Below are 20,562 nucleotides of genomic sequence, written 5' to 3'. Positions count from 1 at the left end.
CATCTTTGATAAAGCCTTGCTAAATGAGGATTTGTCTGACAATATTGGAGAGTAGGTGCTTTATGTATTGACTTGGTTGCAAAATTTAGTCTCTTTTGTTGTAAATTTTATGGTGTTAAATGCTTTGTGTTTTAACAGAATGGTTCCTCCTGTCTCCTTTTCTGTGACTGCTAATGACTGACATCTGAATTCCTATTTCCAGGGTAGACAGTGTCCCTGAGGGAAGCCCGCCCGCCCACGGAGAACAGTCATCATCCACGGACCAGCAAAGTGTCCCTGAGGGAAGCCCTCCAGCCCACAGGGAACAGTTGTCACCCAGGGACCAGCAAAGTGTCCCTGAGGGAAGCCCTCCAACCCACAGGGAACAGTTGTCACCCAGGGACCAGCAAAGTGTCCCTGAGGGAAGCCCTCCAGCTCACAGGGAACAGTTGTCACCTATGGACCAGCAAAGTGTCCCTGAGGGAAGCCCTCCAGCTCACAGGGAACAGTTGTCACCCAGGGACCAGCAAAGTGTCCCTGAAGGAAGCCCTCCAGCTCACAGGGAACATTTGTCACCCATGGACCAGCAAAGTGTCCCCGAGGAAAATCCTTCAGCCTATGGGGAACAGTTGTCACCTATGGACCAGCAAAGTGTCACTGAGGGAAGCCCGCCAGCCCATGGGGAACACTTGTCATCTATGGACCAGCAAAGTGTCACTGAGGGAAGCCCGCCAGCCCATGGGGAACAGTCGTCACCTATGGACCAGCAAAGTGTCACTGAGGGAAGCCCGCCAGCCCATGGGGAACAGTCGTCACCTATGGACCAGCAAAGTGTCACTGAGGGAAGCCCGCCAGCCCATGGGGAACAGTCGTCACCTATGGACCAGCAAAATGTCACTGAGGGAAGCCCGCCAACCCATGGGGAGCAGTCGTCGTCTGTGGACCAACAAAGTGTCCCCGAGGGAAGCCCGCCAGCCCATGGGGAACAGTCACTGCCTGAGAACCAGCAGAGTACCTCAAAAGAAAGCTCCGTGACCCACGGTGAGTCTTCATTGCTCCAGGACCAACAAGATGCCCCAGAAGGGAGCCCACCAGCCCAAGATGACCAGTCACTGTTCATAGACCAGGAACGTGCTGCCTTGGGGAAGGAGGAGCCTGCAGCAACAGAGGACCCCAGGCAGGGTCCCCTGGGAGAAAGCAGGTCTGAACCAGTGGATACAAACTCCTGGGCTTCGTGTGGGGGTTCTGAGCCTCCAGGACCTGCTGAGGACAGGGACAGTGGCCTGAGTCTGGAGGCCCAGCAGGAGCTGATTGGTGTCCTCAGCCCTAGCCCTTGGACTGATCCTGCCAGACTCCAGCCCCAAACTGCAGGACAGCTGGCAACGGGGGGCCTCCTGATGCACTGCCCTCTCTACAGCAGCAAGTGGGCCCTACGGCAACTGGCTCCCAGCCCCTCAGGGAGGGCAAGTATCTCCTTGGGGACGCCCACTCTGGATGAGCCTTGGCTGGGGGCACAGGACAACCGAGAGGAGCTGCAGACTTGCTTGACAAAGGAGAGGCTGTCTAAGCTGAGCTGCACAGGGCCTCTGGGCCTCTCCTGCCATGAGCAGGTCCCAGCAGAGCACCCACCCTCCGCCCCCATGTCCTTCTGCGATCTTGGAGGCAGAGACCTTCACAGCAGCCACTTGGGCAGCTCCTCGGCCTGCTATGCCTTGGCCACTGACCTTCCTGGTGTCCTCGAGGTGGTGGAGGCCCAGGAGGCCCAGGAGGCCCAGGAGGCCGATGTGAATTCTTATTCCTGGAACCTAAAGGAGCTCTTCCTCAGTGACTTGGCGGAACGAGCTTCGTCCAGCTGCTCCTGTGCCACATCTGAACTCAGTGAGACACCCTCTCCTGTGGTGGTGGGCTCTGATGAGGAGGTGGGCCATCTCCATAGGCAGAGACCAGATATCCTGGGGGACAGGGAACTGTTGCTGTTGGCTGGCACCTACTTTGACCCTGGTGATGGCCTGCAGTTCCAGGAAAGCCCTCTAGGGCACGATCAGACAGAACTCTCTGAGATTTGTTTGGTGTCCCCTGAACATCACAAAGCACATGACATGGAGAGCCCGGACTACATCCTTCCCACGTTGGATGTGAGCCCTGAGCATACGTGCCCGTCAGCAGAGGACCCAAGGCTAAGCGCTCAGGTCACTTCCACACCTGTGGCACCCAGGGCTGCCAGCCTGCAGCAGCAGATCCAGGAGGGCACCTACTCTGGGAGTTGCTACCACCGAGACGGACTGCGGCTGAGTATGTCTTGGCCTAGGAGGGCCTGCAGCTGAGCGTGCCCTGGGAGGGCCTGCAGCTGAGTGTGCCTGGGAGTGCCTGCAGCTGAGCGTGCCTGGGAGTGCCTGCAGCTGAGCGTGCCCTGGGAGGGCCTGCAGCTGAGTGTGCCTGGGAGTGCCTGCAGCTGAGTGTGCCCTGGGAGGGCCTGCAGCTAAGTGTCAGCTGAGTGTGCCTGGGAGTGCCTGCAGCTGAGCGTGCCCTGGGAGGGCCTGCAGCTGAGCGTGCCCTGGGAGGGCCTGCAGCTGAGTGTGCCTGGGAGTGCCTGCAGCTGAGTGTGCCCTGGGAGGGCCTGCAGCTGAGCGTGCCCTGGGAGGGCCTGCAGCTGAGCGTGCCCTGGGAGGGCCTGCAGCTGAGCGTGCCCTGGGAGTGCCTGCAGCTGAGTGTGCCTGGGAGTGCCTGCAGCTGAGCGTGCCCTGGGAGGGCCTGCAGCTGAGCGTGCCCTGGGAGGGCCTGCAGCTGAGTGTGCCTGGGAGTGCCTGCAGCTGAGTGTGCCCTGGGAGGGCCTGCAGCTGAGTGTGCCCTGGGAGGGCCTGCAGCTGAGTGTGCCTGGGAGTGCCTGCAGCTGAGTGTGCCCTGGGAGGGCCTGCAGCTGAGCGTGCCCTGGGAGGGCCTGCAGCTGAGCGTGCCCTGGGAGGGCCTGCAGCTGAGCGTGCCCTGGGAGGGCCTGCAGCTGAGCGTGCCCTGGGAGGGCCTGCAGCTGAGCGTGCCCTGGGAGGGCCTGCAGCTGAGCGTGCCCTGGGAGGGCCTGCAGCTGAGCGTGCCCTGGGAGGGCCTGCTGCTGAGTGTGCCTGGGAGGGCCTGCAGCTGAGTGTGCCCTGGGAGGGCCTGCAGCTGAGCGTGCCTGGGAGTGCCTGCAGCTGAGTGTGCCTGGGAGGGCCTGCAGCTGAGTGTGCCTGGGAGTGCCTGCAGCTGAGTGTGCCTGGGAGGGCCTGCAGCTGAGCGTGCCCTGGGAGGGCCTGCAGCTGAGCGTGCCCTGGGAGGGCCTGCAGCTGAGCGTGCCCTGGGAGGGCCTGCAGCTGAGTGTGCCTGGGAGGGCCTGCAGCTGAATGTGTCTGGGTAGGGCCATAGCTGAGTGTGCCTTGGGAGGGCCTGCAGCTGAGCGTGCCCTGGGAGGGCCTGCAGCTGAGTGTGCCCTGGGAGGGCCTGCAGCTGAGTGTGCCTGGGAGGGCCTGCAGCTGAGTGTGTCTGGGTAGGGCCATAGCTGAGTGTGCCTTGGGAGGGCCTGCTGCTGAGTGTGTCCTGGATGGGGCTGTGGTTGAGTGTGTCCTTGGTGGGGCTTGGGCTGAGTGTGCCTTTGGGAAGGCCTGCCGCTGAGCTAGTCCTGGGTGGGGCCTTGGCTTAGTGTGTCCCTGGTATCTGTGGGCTGGGGGGCCTAAGTGTGTCCTGGGTGGGTCTGGGGCTGAGTGTGTTTCTGGCCTGAGTGGGACTGGGGCTGTGTGTCATCCTGACCTAGGGAGGCACTGCTGCCTCAGAGCATCACAGCAGAGCACAGGTGGTCTTCATCTTGGGGTCTGTGCAGCTCTCGTCTTGGAGAAGGTTTGCTAAAGGGTAATGTGTTGTCGTCTGACATTAGGGTTATGGCACATTTGCCTGAGGAGAGGGAGCCTGGGTCCCCTTGGTGGTGCTCCGTGCTCTGGCACCTAGTCTTGATTTCCAGCAGGCTCCGAAGGGGTGGGGGTCTCGTGCTGGGGCCTGTCCTTCCAGCTCCCACTGGTCCCCAGGTCACACTGAGCTGCCAGGCAGAGAGTGCTGTGTGCACGGCAGACATCTGCTCCGCCCTGTGCTTCCTTGCTTCTCTGTAGGGGCCCTGAAGCCCCTTCTTCATGGGCACTACAGCCAGGCTCTGACTTTTCCTAATCTCTGGGTCCCCCTTGTTCTAGCTAGTTGTTTCGACATTACTGATTTTGTGGTGTTGATTGCTTACTCCATTTTCTAAATTAAAAAAAAAAAATGTGACTAACACACATTATTTGTAGAAATGTTAAGAAATAAGGAGGAAATACAATCAGCTCTAACCAGAATTCCACCACCTGAAAGTAGACACCAGGATTTTTAAAAAAATTTTTTAATTTGTTCTTTTTATACATGATAATAGAGTGCATTTTTGACATACCATACACATGCTATATCCTACATGGAGCGTGAGTTCCCATTCTTGTGCTGTACATGATGTGGAGTGCCCCTGGTCATGTGTTTACACGTGAGCATAGGAAAGTGATGTCTGATTCATTCTGTTGTCTTTCCCATTCCCTTCTCTTTCTTCCCTTCATTTTCCTTTGTCTAATCCAGTGAACTTCTCTTCTCCCCCCTCCACCTTAGTGTATGTTAGCATCTGCATATCAATGAGAACACTCGATATTTGGCCTTTGGTTTTTGGGGTCGGCTTATTTCACTTAGCATGATAGTCTCCAGTTCCATCCATTTACTGGCAAATGCCGTGATTTCATTCTTCTTTATGACTGAGAACATTCTGTTGTGTATATATATACCACATTTTCTTTATCCATTCATCTTTTGAAGGATACCTAGCCTAGTTTACCTATCATGAATTGAACTGCTATGACATTGATATGGCGGTGTCACCGTAGTATTTTAAAGTATTTTCCATATAAACCGAGGAATGGGATAACTGGGTCCAATAGTGGTTTCATTCGAAGTTTTCTGAGGAGTCTCCATACTGCTTTCCAGAGTGGTTGCACCAATTTGCAGTTCCACCAGCAATGTATGAGTGTACCTTTTCCCCACATCCTCGCCAACACTTATCATTGCTTGTATTCTTGATAATTGCCATTCGGACGGGAGTTAGATGGAATCTCAGTGTAGTTTTAATTTGCATTTCTCTAACTGCTAGTGATGTTGAACATTTTTTTACATATTTTTTGACCAGTCTTACTACTTCTTCTGTAAAGTACCTGTTCAATTCCTTTGCTCATTTACTGATTGTTTTTTTTTCATTTTTTAGTTGTAGTTTGATACAGTATCTTTCTTTATTTTTATGTGGTGCTAAGGATCAAACTCAGGGCCTCGCCCGTGCTAGGCGAGTTCTCTACTGCTTAGCCACAACCCCAGCCTCTATTTGTTTTTTTTTTTTGGTGTTAAGTTTTTTGAGTTCTTTACATATCCTGGAGATTAGTGCTCTATCTGAGGTGCAGGTAGTAAAGATTTTTCTCCCATTCTGTAGGCTCTTTCTTCATGTTCTTGATTGTTTCCTTTGCTGTGAAGACGCTTTTTAGTTTGATACCATCCCATTTATTGATTCTTGATTTTACTTGTGCTTTAGGAGTCTGGAGGAATTTGGTTCCTAAGCTGATGATAGGTGATTGAGCCTACCTTTTCATCTAGTAGGCACAGACCCTGTAGTCTGCCTATGTCCTTGATCCACTTTGATTTGAGTTTTATGCATGGTGAGAGATGGGGGTCTAATTTCATTTTGTTACATTTCCAGTTTTCTGAGCACCATTTTTGAAGAGGCTTTCTTTTCTCCAATTATGTGTACGGTGCCTTTGTCTAATTTGAGATAACTGTATTTATTTGGGCTTGTCTCTGTGTTTTCTATTCTGTATCATTGGTCTTCACGTCTGTTTTGGTGCCAATACCATGCCATTTTTGTTACTATAGCTCTGTAGTATAGTTTAAAGTCTGGTGTTGTGATGTCTCCTGCTTCACTTTTCTTGGTAAGAATTACTTTGGCTATTCTGGCCCTCTTATTTTTACAAATGAATTTTATGATTGTTTTTTGTATGTCTGTGAAGAATGACATGGGGATTTTAATAGGAATTGTATAGAGCTTTTGGTAGTATGGTCATTTTGACTATTAATTCTGTCTATCCAAGAGCATGAAGATCTTTCCCTCTTCAGGTCTTCAGTTTCTCTTATTAGAGTTCTGTAGTTTTTTTTTTATATTGCTTCCCATCACTGATGTGTGGAAACACGGCTGATCTAAAATACCACGTTCATATTGGTGTCCCGAGAGGGCCCTGTAAAAGTGCCTGGTGATGCACACGACACCGGTGCTTTGTACAAAGCCCAGAGTGGGTGTGTGGCTTGGACCTTGTGTGACTGCGTGACCAGTGCCTGTGTTGGCATCGTGGCTTTGATGGAGACTGTCACATTCTTGTCCCCTCTGCCTGGCTGTTCTGAGGTGGCTGTGTAGTCTCTGGTGCTCTGCAGGGCGTCCCTTGGCTCCCAGCTGCCCCACATGCTGCAGTGGTGGTCTCCGGGCCGGGGCTGCTTGCCCTCAATGTGGACTGCTGTGTGTGGTCTGCGTGCTGTTCGGGGAGCAGCGTCAGCGGTCCCTCCTCCTTTCCTCTGTGCTTCAGGTATACAGTTTGAAGTGAAACGCGTGGAGCTCCAGGGCTCTGCGACCCTCTTCTGCTGCTGGCTGGTGAAGAACCTCTTGCAGAGCCACCGCAACTCGGCCACCAGGACCCGCCTGCTCCTCGCCAGCCTGCCCAGCTCCAGCCACTCCATGAGCGAGCTCCCTGGGCCCAGCCTTGGGGAGGTTGGTGTCTGCAGCTGGCCTGGGCCTCCTGTTGGCCTGGACTGGCTGGCTGGCCTTCCAGTGGGCCTTGCTGTTTGGCTTTGTTTCCCGGCGGTGGGAGTGGGGTCTCGTGGTCTTCTGTCTTCTCACACCCCGTGTGCAGAGCAGATGCAGGCCTTTGAGTGCACAGGCTTTGTGTCCAGGGTTCGGGGTGCCAGTTTGGATCAGGGTGTCCAGGCTGCCTAGAAAAGCTCCCTGTGGGCACGGGAGGAGGGCTGTGCTGCTGGGGATGGTGGTCCTAGCGGGGGGCCACCTGGCTTTGTGGTGGCAGGTCTTCCTCAGACCTTCCTTTGCCTTTGCAGATGCTCAGAGCCAAGCCCTGGTTTGAGGAGAGCCCCACACCCGTGGAGCTGGCAGAGCTGGCCGCCTGTGAGGGGGAGTACTCCCACAAGTACAGCACCCTCAGCCCGATTGGAAGTGGGGCCTTTGGGTTTGTCTGGACCGCAGTGGATAAGGCGCAAAACAAGGAGGTGCTCTGGCTCTCAGGGGGGGCCTGGCTCTGTTCTTGCTCTCCCTCTGGGGTTCAGTGGGAGAGAGGGGTCTTAAGGAGAGCACTCCCTGCAGGGCACATTGCTGCTGGGGTGGCAGTCCTGCTGCACGTGGCCCAGGTGGCTGCAGCCAGGCTCCTGAGTGTTGGCCTGCTGAGGCCCCCAGCTCTCTTGGCATGGGGGATACTCTCCCGCCCACATGCCTACTTTTAAACCAAACTTGTACCTCCTCCTCTCACCTGGAAAGAAATCTTCCCAACATTCTTGAGCAGGCCAGAAGGTATACTTGAAACTAAGTACAGAGCACAGTCCCTGGCACAGCCATCCTAATCAAGGGGCACAACTTGTCTGCCACACACAAGCCCGTGTGCTGGCCACAGACCCTGGGGCTTAGCCCTGCCTGCCTGGATGCTGTGTGGACTGAGCGCAGCACCTGTGCTCTTGGGGTGCTGAGCTGTGTGGACTGAGCGCAGCACCTGTGCTTTTGGGGTGCTGAGCACTTTTTCATGTGCTTATTTGCCATCTGCTTATTTTCTTTGCTGAAGTGTCTTTGTCTCCTGTGAACTTTTAAAAAACTGCTTAATCTTAGAGCTACTTCCCCAGCACTTTTTATTTTTTATTGGAGACCAGGCCTTCTTCAGTTGCCCAGGCTTGCTGTCCTCCTGTCTCAGCCTCCTGAGCTCTGGGACCCTGGCCCCATGCCGGGTCCCTTCGTCAGAGGCCTGCTGTGCAGATGTGTTCTCCAGTCAGAGCCTGTCTTCTCGTCCGCGACAGTGCCTTTCAGGGACAGAGGCTTGGATTTTGGTGAAGTCCAATTTTATCAGTTTCTTCCCATGGATCATGTGCTCCCTGTCCTATGTGATCCAAGGTCACAAAGATTCCATGTTTCTTTCTTCAGGTTCTGGGTTTGAAGCTTTGCTTTGGGCCTGTGATGGAGTTGGAGTGATTTTGCACGTGGCACAAAACACACTTGAGGGTTATCTTTGCATGGGCATGTGCACCAGTCGGCACAGTTGCTAAAAGGTGTCCTTTCTTTGGGAGCGTGGTCAGACATCAGTGGACCACTCCACCAGCCTTGGGTGTGGACTGCGAATTCCATCAACTTTGTGTCCTGAATTAAGTGCCCCTGGTCCGCCGTGTCACTGCTGTCCTGAAACACTGCCGTATCCCCTCTGTCAGTGCTCTGGGGTCAGTGGAGTGGCCTTGTAAAGACAGACCTGGAAGTAGCCCCTTCCTCTGTCCCCTGCAGGAGTCTGTGCACAATGGCGTACAATGTAATTTCCTCCTTAAATATTTTGTAGGATTAAACAGTAGAATGGTGTGGGAGTGGGTTGCTCTTTAAATGCGAGTTTTAAACTACAAATCAAGATTCTGAAATAGAAGGTGACTTCTGTTCTGGCTTCTTGAGTGAGCCTTGATGGTTCGGGTCTTTCGGGAGCTTTGTTTCATCCAGATTATCAAATGTATCAGCATAAAGTTGTCTGTGATACTTCAGAATCTTTCAGTGTCTTTGGCATCTGTGATTCTATCATCTCTCTCATACTTGATATTGGGTCTTATTGTTTTTTGATCTGTCTGGTTAGAGGCTTAATGTTATGGCTTCATTAATTGTCCTTATTGATCTGTTTTTGGTTTTGTGGTTTCGATTCTTTATTATTATTATTATTTTATTTTGGATTTAATTTGCTTTGCTTTTCTTCTTCTTTTTTCTTTTTCTTTTTCTTGTTACCAGGGATGGAGCCCAGGGGCACTTTACCACTGATCCACGTGCATACCCCTTTTTATTTTCTGTGTTGAGATAGGGTCTCACTGGGGTACCCATGCTGGTCGACAGCTGTGCCCTCCAGCTTGGCCTCACCGGTGGCAGGGGGCACAGAGGTGCCCACCATGCCTGGCTCCTACTTTTCTGGGGTGCCTTCTTACGAGGCTTAGTTGAGCTTTTCTCTTCTCTAGAGTAAATATCAGTGCTCGGAATTCCTCTCCAGCTTGGCTTCGTCTGTGGCCCACGTTGCCATATTCTGTGTTTTGTTCTTATTCACTTGTAAATGTTTTGGTTATGTGGAAACGTGTTGTTTAATTTCCAGGTAGTTGGAGCTGTTCAGGTCCCTTTCAGTTTTCGACTTCTAGCTTCGTGTACCCACAGTCTGAGAACACGCTTTGTGTTATGTTCCGGCACGGGCCTCACTTTGTGAAGGTCCGGTGTGCTCTGCTCTGTCCGTCCAGTTTGTGGACTTGCTGGCTGGCCTCAGAGTCAGTGTTGAAATGTGTCTCAGGATGGATGGTCCTTTATTTTCTCTTCTCCCTGGGCTTGTTATTTTGTTCTCCTGGTTAGGACACAGAACTTGAAGGAGGATGAGGCTGCGTGGGTGCTCTGGGCCACACCACCCCGAGGCCTCCACGGCTTCTTTTCTCAGGCCCTGCTTCCTGGGCCCCTCCACTCCAGTCCATGCGGGAGAAGGACAGGCAGGGACTCCCCCCCTCTGCTCAGCTGCTGACTGCCTGCTTCTTCCTGCTGCGGGGCTGGTGTTTGCTTGGGGGAGGAGAACACTGCCGCTCTGCTGTGGCCAGGGGCTGGTAGTGGACCTCATGTGGAATGGGACACCAGAGGACTGTCCATTACGTCCTCACTGTTTCCACAGGTGGTGGTGAAGTTCATTAAGAAGGAGAAGATTTTGGAAGACTGTTGGGTGGAGGACCCCAAACTTGGAAAAGTCACTCTGGAGATCGCGATTCTCTCCAGAGTGGAGCATGCCAACATCATCAAGGTGAAGGACGGAGCCCTGGCGTGGCTCCTGTAGAACACCCTTCATCTGGTGGTTGACGTCAGCAGAGCTTCCCTTGGCCTTGCCTTTCCCAGGTGCTGGACGTGTTTGAAAACCAGGGCTTCTTCCAGCTGGTGATGGAGAAGCATGGCTCTGGCCTGGACCTCTTTGCTTTCATTGACTGTCACCCTAGCCTGGATGAGCCCCTGGCCAGCTACATCTTCCGGCAGGTGAGAGGGTCCAGGGCTGTGTGGGCTGGTTGGGCACCATTGATGGACATGGGTGGCCAGGGACTCTGACTGAACTCACTTCTTTCTGAGCGGGACCTGGTCTTCAGCCTTGGGATTTTGTGGAGTAAGATACCTACTTTGAGAAGAGAATCCTGTGGTTGAGACAGAGAAACTAAGAGAAGAGGCCACAGAGTGACGTGGCGTGAGCAGAGAGAGGTGCTAAGTGACTGAGCTTCCTTTGTATGTGTAGAGTGTCCTCAGAGGTCACAGACGAGAACCATTCAGAGCGTCACGGAGGCTGAGCCTGTGAGTTAGTTCTGAAGTCCTGTCTCCGCAGACCAGGAGACCACAGGAAAATCAGTACTGCAGGACAGGGCTGTGAGTCCTAGATGTCCCAGGAGCACAGGTGGAGTCACCGTGTCACCTGCAGGACAGGGCTGTGAGTCCTAGATGTCCCAGGAGCACAGGTGGAGTCACCGTGTCACCTGCAGGACAGGGCTGTGAGTCCTAGATGTCCCAGGAGCACAGGTGGAGTCACCGTGTCACCTACAGGACAGGGCTGTGAATCCTAGATGTCCCAGGAGCACAGGTGGAGTCACCATGTCACCTGCAGGACAGGGCTGTGAGTCCTAGATGTCCCAGGAGCACAGGTGGAGTCACCGTGTCACCTGCAGGACAGGGCTGTGAGTCCTAGATGTCCCAGGAGCACAGGTGGAGTCACCGTGTCACCTGCAGGACAGGGCTGTGAGTCCTAGATGTCCCAGGAGCACAGGTGGAGTCACCGTGTCACCTGCAGGACAGGGCTGTGAGTCCTAGATGTCCCAGGAGCACAGGTGGAGTCACCGTGTCACCTACAGGACAGGGCTGTGAGTCCTAGATGTCCCAGGAGCACAGGTGGAGTCACCGTGTCACCTACAGGACAGGGCTGTTAGTCCTAGCATGTGGTGTCACTGTGTCACTGGTGGTGTCACTGTGTCACCAACAGGACAGGGCTGTAGGTCCTAGCGTGTCCTGGGGGGCGTACGCCCATGGGGTTAGTTCCTGGCTCCCTCGCGAGCGCAGGTGAGATCCTGGTGTGTTACTTTCACTCATTGCCTTCCTCTGTTCTGTACTGAAGTGTGCATTTGTCCCTGTCCACTTGTCATTTTAGTGGGTAGGGAGTGATCAGCAGAGTGGTGGGAGGGGCAGGACTCTGCCTTGGGAGGTAGAAGGTGTTGTTCCCTGGCTGCCTGGGGTGCAGTGGGAGCCAAAGCCTTTGAATTGTTGTCCAGTCCTGCGAGCAGCCCTTATGTGCAAGGCATGGGAGAGCGGCAGGAGGTTGGCTTCTCCTCCCCACTCAGTGCATATATGCATGTCTGTTTGGTTTCTGTCTACATATGAATGCACATGCACTTATTTATGTGCAGGTGTGAACACATGTGCATGTATTGTGCATGTGAATGTGTGTGTGTAGGTATGTAGGTATGTACTATTTATGTATATATATATATTTGTTTATTAAATGTAAGTTACTTAGTGGGCTTAGTGGTCCTGCCATTACTTTGCTTCTGATTGATTTTGAAATGATTGACTGCACTCTGGGATTGTTGAGTTGATTGGTCCAGCTACTCACACTGTGATGCAGTCAGACCCACTGTGTGTCTTCTTGGAATCCATGGAGAGGCAGGAGAGGTGGGGCCTCTGCCGTTGGAGGTGCAGAGGGGGCCAGGTAGGTGGGTCTCTGAGTTTTGGAGAGGAGCTTGTTTCCAGTGGAACCCCTCGTTCCAGATGGTCAGAGTCCTGCCCCCGTGGGGAATCCTTGTGGGTGTGCCTTGCTGCTCTTTGAAGATCTCTCAGAGCCCTGGGCAGGAGCATCTGTACCTTCTCAATCACCCCCTGCTGACTGGACCCTGGGCAAGTGGCTCTCCTGCCCCGTGAGCTGCTTGTGGGCACTTCCTGTTGGACACCAGTCTATACAGTTGTTTGCCCTCCGTGTGTTCTTGACGTCTCTTCCTGCTGAGCTGGTTTCTGTGCCTCCCACGGGGACCAGATCCGGTCTCCAGCCCCCAGCATGATGCACTGGCAAACGAGTTTTGTTGGTGGTATTTTTCTTAGTTGTTGATGGACCTTTATTTTATTTGTATGTGGTGCTGAGAATCGAACCCAGTGCCTCACACATGCTAGGCAAGCATGCTACCACTGAGCCACAACCCCAGCCTCTCTTGTAAGCATTTATTTTAACAATAAATGCCTCTGCCTAATTCCAGCTGGTGTCAGCGGTGGGTTACCTGCGCTCAAAGGGCATCGTGCATCGAGATATCAAGGATGAGAACATTGTGATCGCGGAGGACTTCACTATCAAGTTGATTGACTTTGGCTCGGCCGCCTACTTGGAAAGGGGCAAATTGTTTTACACCTTCTGTGGAACGATCGAGTACTGTGCTCCTGAGGTTCTCATGGGGAATCCGTACGTAGCTCGTGTGTGCCTGTCACTGTGCCTCCCTTTCCACTGGGCCTCAGGATTAGTGTGATTTTAGGGGAAATGGCTTTGGTCAGTGCCTCTTTGTAAAAGGGTGCTGAGTGATAAAGGGTTATGTTTCAGAGAATAAGTGGGCAAACATGCAAAGTGGTCAGAGGGTGCTGGGCAGTGGACATGGGTTCATTCTACTATGTTTTGTTTCTCAATTTTCGTTTTTCTTGAGTTTGATATAAATTAGGAAAATACAGAAAGTAAAGATGAGGGTCCCCCAAAATGGGACTTGCTGGGAGCAGTGGCACACACCTGTATCCCCAGCAACTTGGGAGGCTGAGGCAGGAGATCACACGTTTGAGGCCAGCGTCAGCAGCGTAGTGAGACCCTGTCTCAGAATAAAACTTAATAAAGGGCTGGGGGTATGGCTCAGTAGTAGAGCACCCTGGGTTCAATCCCCAGTACCAAAAACAAAACAAAAAAAATGCACAAAACCCTGCAAAAATAAAAGAGGGGACTTTATGTAAAAGTGAAGACACTTCTTTTTTTTTTTTTAATTTTTATTTGCAGATGGACCAACGTCTATATTTTATTTATTTGTTTTTATGTGGTGCTGAGGATCGAACCCAGTGCCTCATTCAGGCGAGGCAAGAGCTCTACCACCGAGCTACAACCCCAGCCCGAAAAACTCTTCTTTAGCTAGGTTTATTTGGTGACAGGAATAATAACCTATTTCAATAAAGTCTTATCAGGCTGGCTGTATTAGAAATTAAGCAATAGCAAGAATAGAAGCTCTAGGAGTTGTGGGGAGGATGGACGGTAGGGGCTCAGTCCCTGAGAGGCCCTTCTTTGGTACTGCTTGGCCACAGTCAGCCCCAGGGTACTGCCCCTGCTGGGGAGGAAGTGGACCCTGGGGGAAGATGAGTTTGCTTCTCCTCAGGTGGGGGAGCCTGTGGGTGGCAGGGGATGGCCCTCGCAGCATCTCGTCCTAGTGCTAGGAGTCCCCAGAGGGGTCTGCTGACAGTGGTTTCTGCTATATACACATCCGCACAGTGTCTTGCATGCACAAATTGGGTGTCTCCACATACGAAGTATTTTATTAAGTCAGGTTCAGACACGTTGGTATTAAGAGAAATGCAGCTAACATGCACCTCTGGAGGGAAGTGGGTGATTGGGCATGACCCGCCTGTATGTTCCTGTCAGCAGGGTGCAGGGTTACCCTGCTGGGCTGGCTGGAGCTGGACTTGACCCTTGGCTTGGATCCAGAGTGTCTGATTGTGGTCACCACTGTGCCACACACTCCGAAGGCTCACATGGGAGGTGAGGGCCCGGAGCACAGTCTCCCAGGTCCCTTCACCCTGAGCTGGGAAGTGAGGACCTAGAGCACAGTCTCCCAGGTCCCTTCACCCTGAGCTGGGAAGTGAGGGCCTAGAGCACAGTCTCCCAGGTCCCTTCACCCTGAGCTGGGAAGTGAGGGCCCAGAGCAGTCTCCCAGGTCCCTTCACCCTGAGCTGGGAAGTGAGGACCTAGAGCACAGTCTCCCAGGTCCCTTCACCCTGAGCTGGGAAGTGAGGACCTAGAGCACAGTCTCCCAGGTCCCTTCACCCTGAGCTGGGAAGTGAGGGCCTAGAGCACAGTCTCCCAGGTCCCTTCACCCTGAGCTGGGAAGTGAGGACCCACAGTCTCCCAGGTCCCTTCACCCTGGGTTGGAAGTGCAGGTTCCAGGCTGCTCATGGCAGTCCCAGAGCATGGTAGCCCTCAGCCTGCTCCAGCCTTTTCCTGGGCCTGTCTGGCCCTTGTGGGCAGTGACTGGACTTTTTGCCTGCGTGGAGTGTGGGGTTCTGTTGGAACCTCCATAAGTGACGTTTCAGATTGATTTCGTTACCCTGGCATCTGTGAATGCTGGGGTGGTCACTCTACTCCAGTGTGGGAGGGAAACTAAATGTCTCAATCTTGGCCCAGGACAGGGCTGCCTAGGAGGTCCTGTCCCTATGCCCAGCTGTGCAGCTTCCGTGAGGGGTGTGGGTTCCAACCTGGGCTGCGGCTCTGAGCTGCTCAGTGACCTCATCAGACTGACCAGCTTCAACCTAGAGGAGCCCCAGTCCTGCTCTCACCTCTCTCAGAGCCCTAGTCTTGCCTTTTCTTCTCATACCGTGCCTCCTATTAGCTATGCAGGGGGACAATCCTGCTCCTGGCCTCTGGGTCAGCCCTGGCTGTGTCCTGTTGCCCGTCCTCTCCACTGTCCTGAAAAGGCTGTCTGAGCTGCGATTTCCACCTTCAGTAACAGTGCTCTTCCTTCCTGGGCCGTATCTAGTCTGATTCTTGTTTTCTTTTTCTTTTTTTCTTTTTTTTTTTTTTTGTGGTGCTGGGGATTGAACCCAGGGCCTTGTGCATGTGAGGCAAGCGCTCTACCAACTGAGCTATGTCCCAGCCCCCAGTCTGATTTTTATAATTTTTTTAAATTATGGTAACATACATAATGTAAAATTTGCCATCTTAAGCCTGAGCTTAGGGGCAGTAAGCACATTCATGCTGTCTTGCAACCACAGCCACGACCTCCCCAAAGAACTTGTTTTTTTAATATTTATTTTTTACTTATAGGTGGACATATATCTTTATTTTTTTATATGGCGCTGAGGACCGAACCCAGGGTCTTGCATGTGCTAGACGAGTGCTCCACCTCTGAGCCACAATCCCAGTCCCCTAAAGAACTCTTTATCTTCCTGAACACTAACAGCCATGACCCTCTGCAGCCTCTGCATCTGGTGTCCCACCTCTGTCTCTACAGACCTGCTTCCTTTAGGAACTGCACCTCCCAGGAGTGGGATTCTGCCCTCCTACTGCTGGCTTCTCTGGCTCAGAATCAGGTCCTCAAGGTTCCTCACATGGCCGCTGGGGCACGGTCTCCCTTTTGTGGGCTGGTACCAGCTGCTGTGGGTGCTTGCTGCTGCCGCCACCTGGCTACTGTGAACCCTGTGCCTGTGTGCGAGTAGCTCCTACCCTTGGCTTTGCAAATAAAAGTCTTATTAGAACATGGCCATGTGCACATGTGCCTTCTCATCCTCTGTGGCTGCTCTTGCCATCAGAGCAGAGCTGAGTAGCTGGCACAAGGCCACACACCTGCGAGCCTAGAACATGTGTCATTTGGCCAGTCCCAGTCCCACTCTTTCCAACATTCTTGAAATCTCTGCCATGAGATGACATAAAGGCAAAGTCGTTGACTTGACTACCTGCTCTAGCTTCCTGCAGCTGCCCCTTCCCTCGCTCTGTGGTGGCCTCTGCTGCCCTTGCCTGGGTTTCTGCCTCCTATGGCCCAGGCTCCTGTGGTCCCTGGACAGCAGAGGCCCTGTCCTGGGCCCCTCTCATGCTGTGGCTGCTCAGGGCTCCATGTCTGATGGTGGCTCTGGTGGGCACTGTTGCTTCCCATCTGGTGCATGGTTCAGACTGCTCTGAGCTCCACAGACTGACACTCAGGGCCTGGGCAGCATGGGACAGCACAGGGCAGTGCAGGGCCATGGGCCTGCTTGGCAGCTGCTCCACCTTGCCAAGCCCCGTGTGCTCTGGTGTAGAATGAGGACGACATTCCTCTTGCTAGGCTGCTGGGAGGGTTAGGGCTCAACCACCTGACGGCCTGGTATAGCTGGCAGCATGCGTGAGGTTGTGTGGTAACAGGAAATAACCGTGCCCTACCCCTCCCCAGTCTTCCTCTTCCTTCTGGACCAGTTCCTGGCCCCACCCTGTCCTGCTGTCCTACTGTCCTCTGCCTGCTCTGTCCACTTGTCCTGTGTTCTCAGTGCTCTGAGCCTGACCTCGTTGTCATGTGGTCTTTCTACAAAGCACACCACTCTGTGCTGATGACCCCTCGTGGGGCCGCTCCTGACCTCCCTACCTTCTCCAGGAAGCCCTCCCCCCGGCCTGCGGTCCCCTGAAGGCCTTCCCATGCAGGGAAACCATAGCTGGGGGCAGAGGGCCCAGGACTCACTGTGGGTGGGCTGGGCAAGCTTGTGCTCTTCCATGAAGCCCTGAGATGCCCTCTCCTCCCCACAGCTACAGAGGTCCGGAGCTGGAGATGTGGTCTCTGGGGGTCACACTGTACACACTGATCTTCGAGGAGAATCCCTTCTGTGAAGTGGAGGAGACCATGGAGGCAGCTATCCACCCCCCACGCCCTGTTTCCCAGGGTGAGCAGGATTACCAGATGGTGGGGAGATGTGTCCTGAGCTGCTGTCAGTTCTTGCTTCTGTTTCCTCTCATACCAGTGATCTTATTTACCTTCCTCTTCCATTTCCTGTGTTTTGATCTGAACATAAGAACAATTTGAGTCGGGCATAGTGGCACACCATGGCTGAGGCAGGAGGAGCCCAAGTTGCCCCAGACTGCACAACTTAGTGAGACCCTGTAAAACAGAGCACTTGCCTAGCATGCACAGACCCTAGGTTCAACCCCTGCACACACAGGCAGATGAGTGATCTGAGGAAGACTTAAAAAACTCTGGATGATTAGTTCTTATTAGTGTCTCTTGGGTGTTAGAGGCCCTTTGTCAGTGATCGACTTCACAGCTGTACCCTTTCTGAGCAGCACCTGGAAGATCAGGCATGTAGGTCAGAGGAAGCACTAGACCCCGACAGCTCACCCTGGAGCCTCCCCTTCCAGAGCAGGTGAGGGTTGAGGGCTCAGCTCCCCTCAGGCTGCGTGCTGTTTGCCTCTGGAGTGAGGACCAGCGTGGTGAGGCAGATGTGGGATCAGTGGCCAGAAAGGCTTCCCAGCCTGGAGTGGGCTGCTCCGTGCTTCCACACCAGGAGATGCCCCAGGGACTGGCAGGAACAGTCAGGTGTTGGCCAGGAGACTGGACACCAGGGTTCCCACGTTAAAATCTATAAGACAAGAGCATCCTCGTGCTCAACATCTGTGCCTGGATTCTTTCCTTGTTAGAGACTGTTGTCTGGGTGACTGCACCGCAGATAGGCCCTCAAACAGCAGACATGGATTCCTCAGTCTGGGAGCTGGAAATCTGAGGACGAGGTGCCCTGGGTTCTCTTCGTGGTCAGGGCTCTTTTCCTGGCTTGTAGGTGTCCTCTGTGGATTGGAAGCCTAGTCCTTTCCCTCTCTTATAGGGATGCTCACCCTGTACCTCAGGGCCTCAGCTAACCCTGATGGCCTCTGGTGGTCCCACCACTTCAACATGCACAGTTTTGGGGACACCACCCAGCTAGGGCACCCTAGCAGAGCATTTTTAGAGCTGTGCTAAGGTCACAGCTCTGTGGCATGCTGCTCCATCCACAGAGGTTGTCCCAAGGGTTCTCACAGGTTCACAAGGTTCCCCTGGGACAGTGAGGTTCAGAGTGTCCCCGACACCCACATTGTTGGAGGAAATGGAACCCAAATCTAGAGCCAAAGCTTCAGCTTCTCTCAGAGTCCACGCTCTTCCCATGGGGCCAGTCGGGGGCCAGCTGCCTCTCTCCAGCCTTTGTGTCCACCCGAGTACTCACAGCTCTGCAGAGCTGCGCTCCTGACAGCAGGCCACCTGGGGCGCCAGGCCTCTGAGACCGAGTGAGTTGGGTCTCAAGCTCCAGGCTCCCATTTTAGGGGTGTCTCTCTCCCCAGGAGGCCTTCCCTGGGCATTCCAGGCCCAGCCTGAGCCCCAGCCTCCTCTTCCTCCTACCTCTCCCCCCTCTGTGGGGGTCTGAGATGTGCTCTGCTAGCCCCAGCCTGGATCCACCTGTGTTTCTTCATCTCCAGCACTCATGAGCCTTGTGTCTGGGCTGTTGCAGCCTGCCCCTGAGCAGCGCACCACTCTGGAGAAGCTGGTGACGGATCCGTGGGTAACACAGCCTGTGAATCTGGCTGCTTACACCTGGGAAGAGGTGTGTCGAATAAGCCAGCCAGGTGAGAGCTTGCTTGGTGTGGGGAGGTGCCCAGGCTATCTGGCCAGGGGAAGCCCCCTCCTCCTTGCTTTCCTGGATACATGTCAGGCCTCACAGCTGCCTGGGAGAAAGGAATGGGTTCTGTGCCAGAGGCCACTGGATGTCACCAGGGTTCAGGGAATGGCTGTGGCCTTGAGGGAGGGCAAGTGCCCAGGAGAGCCCTTGGCAGGAGCAGTGGGGGCCAGGGCCTGAGGAGTGCAGCTGGTGTTGGCTGCAGATGTGTGATACCCTGGGGATCATGGGGACAAGGCTCTGGTACAAGCCAGAACCACTGCTCAGAGCAGGTGGACCAAGTTGGCACCAGTGGCCCTGGGCTTAAAATCCCCCAGCACCTTGTCATGTCCAGAACACTGACTGCGGTTTTTCCAAAGTCTCCCTCCCCCTCCTTGTTCCTCAGACTTGTAGTGAGAATCTTCTGTTGTCAGGCATGGTGACGCACACCAGTGACTTGGGAGGCTGAGGCACAAGGAGTGTAAGTTCAAAGCCAGCCTCAGCAACTTAGCAGGACTCTGTCTTCACATAAAATATTCAAAAAAAGAGCTGGGGATTTGGCTCTGTGTTTAAGTTCCCCTGGGTTCAATCCCTAGTACCCCCACTTTCCCCACGCCCCCCAAATAAAATCTCCAATTGTTGGCATGGGACACAAAGTCTTTTTCCTCCCATCAGAGAGCAACCTCCTGTCCACTGCAAGTTTGGAGCTGGGCAACAGGAGCCTGAGCGACGTGCCTCGGGCTCGGGGGCTCTGCAGGCTTCCTACCCCTAGCGAGTCCCCCAGTGGCCAGTGCTGCTTGTGTCCTGAGGACCCCTCCCCACCAGTGGGCTGAACACACACACTTCCTGCTGCTCTTCTTCACTCAGGTTGGAGAATCATAGATTTCAGGTCCTGTCTACTTAAAAGAAAGTAAATTCTCAAGAATGGAGCCCAATTTACCTTCTAAAAGCCCACATACAACTGGACAAGTGCTACAATGGGAGCAGGTGTGACTGTTTTCTTAGGTTTATAAAGTAAACTTGGAGTCCGTGTTTTTTTTGTGACCCTGAGAAAGCATTCTAATGTACAATTACTTTATTAAAGTTCTTTTATTTGTGAGCTTATAAAGGGAAGAGTGTTTTAATTATCTATTTTTGTGTGTGTATATATATGTACAAATTTTGTTCCCTGTGACTTGGTAAGTGATCAGCTAATTGATGTGTGGAATCTATAGAACCGGTTAGCAGATAACCAGACTAGTTCATTAATTTATTTCCTTGAATACTTTCCAATTAAAGCCATTTTGTTAATAAATGATCCCCCTAATGGGAAGTCTATGAACTGTCCACCAGGCCTGGTGTGAGAAGGACTTGCCTTGTTTTTCTGTTTATGCACAGCTTACTGCAGCTGGAGAGAAGTCTAGTCTCTGTCAGTCTGGGAGACAGTCTCACAGGGTGCTGGAAGCTTTTCCCCCTCAGATGCCTGGGGAGTTGCAACATCCTTGGACACTTCCCTTCTTAAGCACAGCTCAGCAGGGCCAGGTCTGCCAGGTGTCTGAGCTCTCAAGGAGACTCCTGAGGACCCAGGGTGGCCTGCTAACACTCTGCAGATGCCCTACAGCAGACCCAGCCCCATCTCTGAGTTTGTGTGAGGTTTCCAGGCCCAGCTACCAGGAGTTAGTGACCTTTTTTGCTTCAGAATTAAAATGAGATTTCTGATGATCTAAATACTATTTTCATGAATTAAACGTTTTCCCTGGTGTTCATGATGGTTATAAAGCACAAGATATCACAGAATGCATTGTTTTAATAAGAAAAAGCAATGAAAACATCTGGCTGGATGGCAGTAGGTGGTCTGAGGCTTTGCAGATGTTCTCTGCAGAAAGAATCTG

General features: G+C 53.2%; 1 protein-coding gene across 9 annotated transcripts in view; it reads left to right on the top strand.

Moving 5' to 3' along the window:
- The window catches only part of Pask (PAS domain containing serine/threonine kinase), a 39,624-nt gene extending 19,825 nt beyond the window's left edge, over positions 1-19,799 (top strand). For 2 of the 9 annotated variants that reach the window (XM_078018407.1, XM_078018412.1), the window contains 10 exons: positions 203-2,271; positions 6,627-6,808; positions 7,150-7,317; positions 9,975-10,100; positions 10,193-10,327; positions 12,574-12,773; positions 13,983-14,096; positions 16,824-16,957; positions 18,516-18,662; positions 19,367-19,799. In XM_078018407.1, coding sequence (XP_077874533.1) covers positions 203-2,271; positions 6,627-6,808; positions 7,150-7,317; positions 9,975-10,100; positions 10,193-10,327; positions 12,574-12,773; positions 13,983-14,096; positions 16,824-16,957; positions 18,516-18,662; positions 19,367-19,524 — 3,433 coding nt within the window. In that variant the 3' untranslated portion in view covers positions 19,525-19,799. The other 7 variants (XM_078018409.1, XM_078018414.1, XR_013424479.1 and 4 more) reach the window with 6 other exon arrangements.
- Positions 19,800-20,562: the final 763 nt, after the last annotated feature.

The sequence above is a fragment of the Ictidomys tridecemlineatus genome, chromosome 7 (genome assembly GCF_052094955.1).
Source record: "Ictidomys tridecemlineatus isolate mIctTri1 chromosome 7, mIctTri1.hap1, whole genome shotgun sequence".
NCBI lineage: Eukaryota > Metazoa > Chordata > Mammalia > Rodentia > Sciuridae > Ictidomys > Ictidomys tridecemlineatus.
Note: the sequence above shows the minus strand (reverse complement) of the source record. Positions and strands in the feature narration are given on the sequence as shown.